We start from the raw sequence: 4,380 nt of genomic DNA on the forward strand, positions 1-4,380 counted from the left end.
CTCCGCACCTTGGTTATTTATAAGCCCAGGGTTCTCAAACCTGGCTCGGGGCTCCGCACCTCGACCATCCTTAAGTTCGAGAGACAGGAGGCCTCGGCATCTTATGCAAAGCCCGGGAGGCACGAGGCCCCGGCATCTTATCTCAAGTCCATGAGACACGAGACTCCGGCTTTTCATCTCATTTCTGAGAGACATGAAGCCCCTGATGCTTTTAAAGAGCAAGATTGATTATCTCTTTGGGAATCCAAGCATGACTGATCGAGACAGCGAGTATGACTCTAGCCCGACTATTTAAGAGATGTGTGATGATACCCCCGTAAGAGTTCGGGTCATGGATGATCCGAAATATCAAATGGATTCCCAAATTCGAGTGAGTCTGCAGATGGATTCTTTTGGAGTCGGGCAGGTGCAAGCCCATGCTCTACTCTCAGGCAGTCATAGGCCCGGGCTCTCGTACAAGCTCCCGGGAACTTTCTACTCGAGCCACTTCGATATGAGCACCGCACTCGAGTATACTAGCAGAATAGGATGTTGGCGACAGTCCCATCTCTGACACCAGGCCGATGTGTTGACAAAATCAGATGGGCTGGATGTGACCAGTATGAGATTTGACATGTCAGATTATAGGGTGTGCTCAGCCGTTCTACTATAACTAGTAGGTAGCACGGAGAACGAGGTCATCATTACTTCTCATACTATAAATATCAGGTTCTCTCTTTATATTTAGATTGATTCATTCACACCAATATCACAACCATCACTTGATTACATTGGTTTTTAGCTTGAGTCCATCAGTGACTTAAGCATCGGAGTGGCCACGCCGGACACCCCTCCGGCGCTCATTCACGTGGTTATCTCCTTGTCTGCAGGTTACAGTGGAAGCTATAGCTCACAGATCCATCTACTATGCTCATTTTCCTGAACAACATTATTGCTTTGATCCGGTGGAGTACCTGACCCGGCTCTCCTATTTCACCAGGATCGCATCAATTCCCATACCTTTTCTATATTACATTTCAGCTCAAGATCAACTTCAAGCTGCTGAGGGGATGCCATTGCTGTTGCAGAAAGCTCAAAAGAAGATAGAAATTATGTGTGTGCTCTGTTATATTTATAGCAATAGAAGTAAAACCATATGATGGCATCTATATATAGGGATATTTTCCTGGTCATCAAGTGTAAATATGAGGTTTGACTGAATATGATAAATATAGTGAAATCTCGCTAGTGCCCTTTGGTGTTTTATGCAGACGGAACCAAAGGATGTTTAAAGAAAAATGGATGGTCAATGTTAATATTATAGAATATCAAATGTTGAAAGGTAGATGTTATGATATAATGTGATGGCCAATTCATATTGCAAGTGTTCTAACTTTATCACTGTCACATCCTGAGCCTGTGAGAAATATTTTGGGTCAATGAAATGCTATAATGATGTATTACTCTCAATACAGATCTAACGACTATCATAGATCAAAATATGTGAGATCAGTACTTGACCCCAAGTTATTTTTTTTTTAAGGTAGGTTGAACTAAAATTTTGCATAGTGAATCTCATGACTTACTAATTAGGTGTCATTCTTACTTTGATAAAATAGTTACTCCGGAACTTCCCATTTCTCACTTAAAGCGAAGTGTAATTGGAATATTATGAACGCCGAGAATTCAAAATACATTTGACGTCATTATTTCATCCAGTATTTGATTCAAGTTCTACAATAATTGAAATTAAAAATAATTATGTTGTACAAATCTTTCAATTTATTATTCTCTTTACACAAATCTTAGATTGCATTTAGATTCAGGCATTTGAAATCCATAGATTTCGAATTAATTTTCATTGTTGAATGGCCTCTACAAAGAAAATCAAATTCATCTCTTATTTATTTATATTATATTTATATCAATCACAATAGATTTCAAATTGTGATTGCTTCAATTGTATTATAAGTACGTATGAAGATGAATTTATTATCTTTAAGTTATTAAATAATGATAATGCATTTGAAATCAAACCTCTTTTTCCAAATACAACCTTATTGTTTCATCTCACGAACCACGTTGTGCACTAATGTATAGATCTCAAACCCAAAAGTGAGGACCTGCAAGAGAGATTGTGCAAAATGGGATATGCAAGTAACTATATTCCATCCATTCTAACTTTACAAAACCACCAGTGCAAATTGTTGTACAGATTCATTGTATACCCTTCTAAGTCCTCTCAAATTTACCACATAAATCGCTACGAAAATTATACAAGAGTGGGGCTTTAACTGCCCTTTGTTCAGTAAAAAAAATACTTGTATTTCCAAGTCTTCTCAAATTTACCATATAAGTCGCTATGAAAATGATAAAGAGTGGAGCTTTAACTGCCCTTCGTTCATCTGAAGTTTCTGAACAACGAACATTACCGAATTATCAAGAATATGACAGCACAATGTAGAAAATGGAGCCTTTAATTCAGTAGCCATGTAGGTAACTCTAGGCAGAGATCTGGGCTCAAATAAATCAAATAGATTGTTTTCTTCGTGTATTGCATAACATGGCACGACAACTCAAAAGAGGCCTTTAAGCCACCACAGACTTTCAAGCATTTTTGTTTATCCTCGGTAACATCCCATCAACATAACATCATGGCTAATCACAATTACAATGAGGCACGTTAATCCAAAAGACATTAAGCCATCAGGGACTTGCAAGCGTTCTGTTTATCTTTAGTAACCTAAAATCAACACGAGATCATTTGCTAATCACAATTATAGTGTGGCACATCAATCCAAAAGACATTAAGCCATCATGGACTTGCAAGCGTTTTGTTTATCTTCAGTAACATACAATCAACACGAGATCATGGGCTAATCACAATTAAAAGTACAAGTCAAGTGCCAATATCTAATTTGTCACTTGTTTCTCATCAGATAGAGCATCACAAAATTTCATATCACAAAACATAATCGAAATCATCAAACCAAGATGTGTACCACACAGACACAAGATAAACAAGATCTGCCAAAAACATTTTTCTTAAACTAAGTTATCATCTTCCTAAGGTAAGATCACCACCATGGATTAGAAGAATTGGCATTTGATTTCCCATATATTTTATTCATAGCATACTATTCCTGTCTAAAAAACTCGTATCCACCCTATAAATTGCTAAATACCTCGAGAAAAATCTCCTCTGTCCCCAGAGTTTCCTTCAATAAAAAATCATACAAAAAAGAGCAGCTCAAATTTCAGAAACCTTTCAATGTCAAGACTCTTCTTTTTTCTCAGAACCATCCGAAACTTCCTCCTTCCCTTCCTCCAATTGCTTATCCGCCTCCTCTTGCGCAGCTTTCTCGGCTTCCAATAACGGAGCATAGTACTCAGAATGAGCGTCCATACACTTCCTCAAAGCAGCAGTGGCCTGAAAACACTTCTCCACGATATCCTCCCCGTTCTTCTCACCTTCCTCCACACACTTCTCCCACTCCACAAACGTGTCCTTGCATCCACCCCCTTTCATGAATAAGCAAAACCCACATTCACCTTCTCCTTCCTCTTCCTCATCTTCTCCTTCCCCATCACCGTTCCCTTCCACTGGATTGTCTTCTATTTCTTCGGGGTTTGTGCCAGCTGGTGGATCCGATGATTCTGGAACAGGGGTCTCGGGCTCAGGATTGTTGGATTGCTGGGAGGGTTCTGCTTCGGATTGAATTTCTTCGGGGTTTGTGCCCGCTGGTGGATCCGATGATTCCGGAACTGGGATCTCGGCCTTCGCATTTTTGGATTGCTGGACGGGTTCTGTTTCGGATTTGAGTTGATGGGTCCGTGGGGAATCCGGGAAAGACATGGCGGAGGTGGCGATGGCGGAGCTAGGGTTTGATTCGGATGGCTTGGACAAAAGGTCTCCCATGGCTGCTCTTAAACCTCTCTCCTTAAACCCTGTCTCAATTTTAATAGTTTTTTAATGGTTTTTTTGCCCCCGGGATTTTAACTTTTTTTTAAGGCTAAAATTAATTTAATGAACTCTCAATATATATAATGCTCAATTTTTGTGTTCATTGATAAAATGTTATTTATTTATCAGATGTATAATTTTAACATATTTTATTATATTTAATAAATATGTGATACTTCATTGATAAGTACGAGAGGTGAACAACATATCAAAAATAAACAAAAATAAAAATATATAGTTTCATCGGCCATTCAAGATTAATGAATATTGAAAGGACCTGGTTAAAATCAGAGAGGGAAATGTGTAGTGTATGAGTCGGGTTTAGCATGACCCGACTCCTGAGACCTGTTCTGCAATTTTGAAAGACCCGAGACCCTCCACGCCCAATTTAAATAGAAGACAAAAACTTGTGTGAAACGGTCTGACGGGTCGTATTT

The 4,380-nt window shown here is 39.0% G+C and overlaps 1 protein-coding gene across 2 annotated transcripts; it reads right to left on the reverse strand.

Moving 5' to 3' along the window:
- Positions 1 to 2,141: 2,141 nt before the first annotated feature.
- LOC140837145 (uncharacterized) lies at positions 2,142 to 3,962 on the reverse strand. Of its 2 annotated transcripts, none has more exons than XR_012119225.1 (2): positions 3,165 to 3,961; positions 2,142 to 2,722 (listed from the first exon to the last, which is right to left on the reverse strand). XR_012119225.1 is itself a non-coding variant. In XM_073203190.1 (2 exons), exon 1 carries the CDS (start codon positions 3,896 to 3,898, stop codon positions 3,254 to 3,256), a length of 645 nt encoding a protein of 214 aa, XP_073059291.1. In that variant the 5' UTR covers positions 3,899 to 3,962; the 3' UTR covers positions 2,142 to 2,722; positions 3,245 to 3,253. The 2 variants fall into 2 exon arrangements, 1 of the variants encoding a protein (XP_073059291.1); XM_073203190.1 differs by having other exon boundaries at positions 3,245 to 3,962.
- Positions 3,963 to 4,380: the final 418 nt, after the last annotated feature.

The sequence above is a fragment of the Primulina eburnea genome, chromosome 7 (genome assembly GCF_022965805.1).
Source record: "Primulina eburnea isolate SZY01 chromosome 7, ASM2296580v1, whole genome shotgun sequence".
NCBI lineage: Eukaryota > Viridiplantae > Streptophyta > Magnoliopsida > Lamiales > Gesneriaceae > Primulina > Primulina eburnea.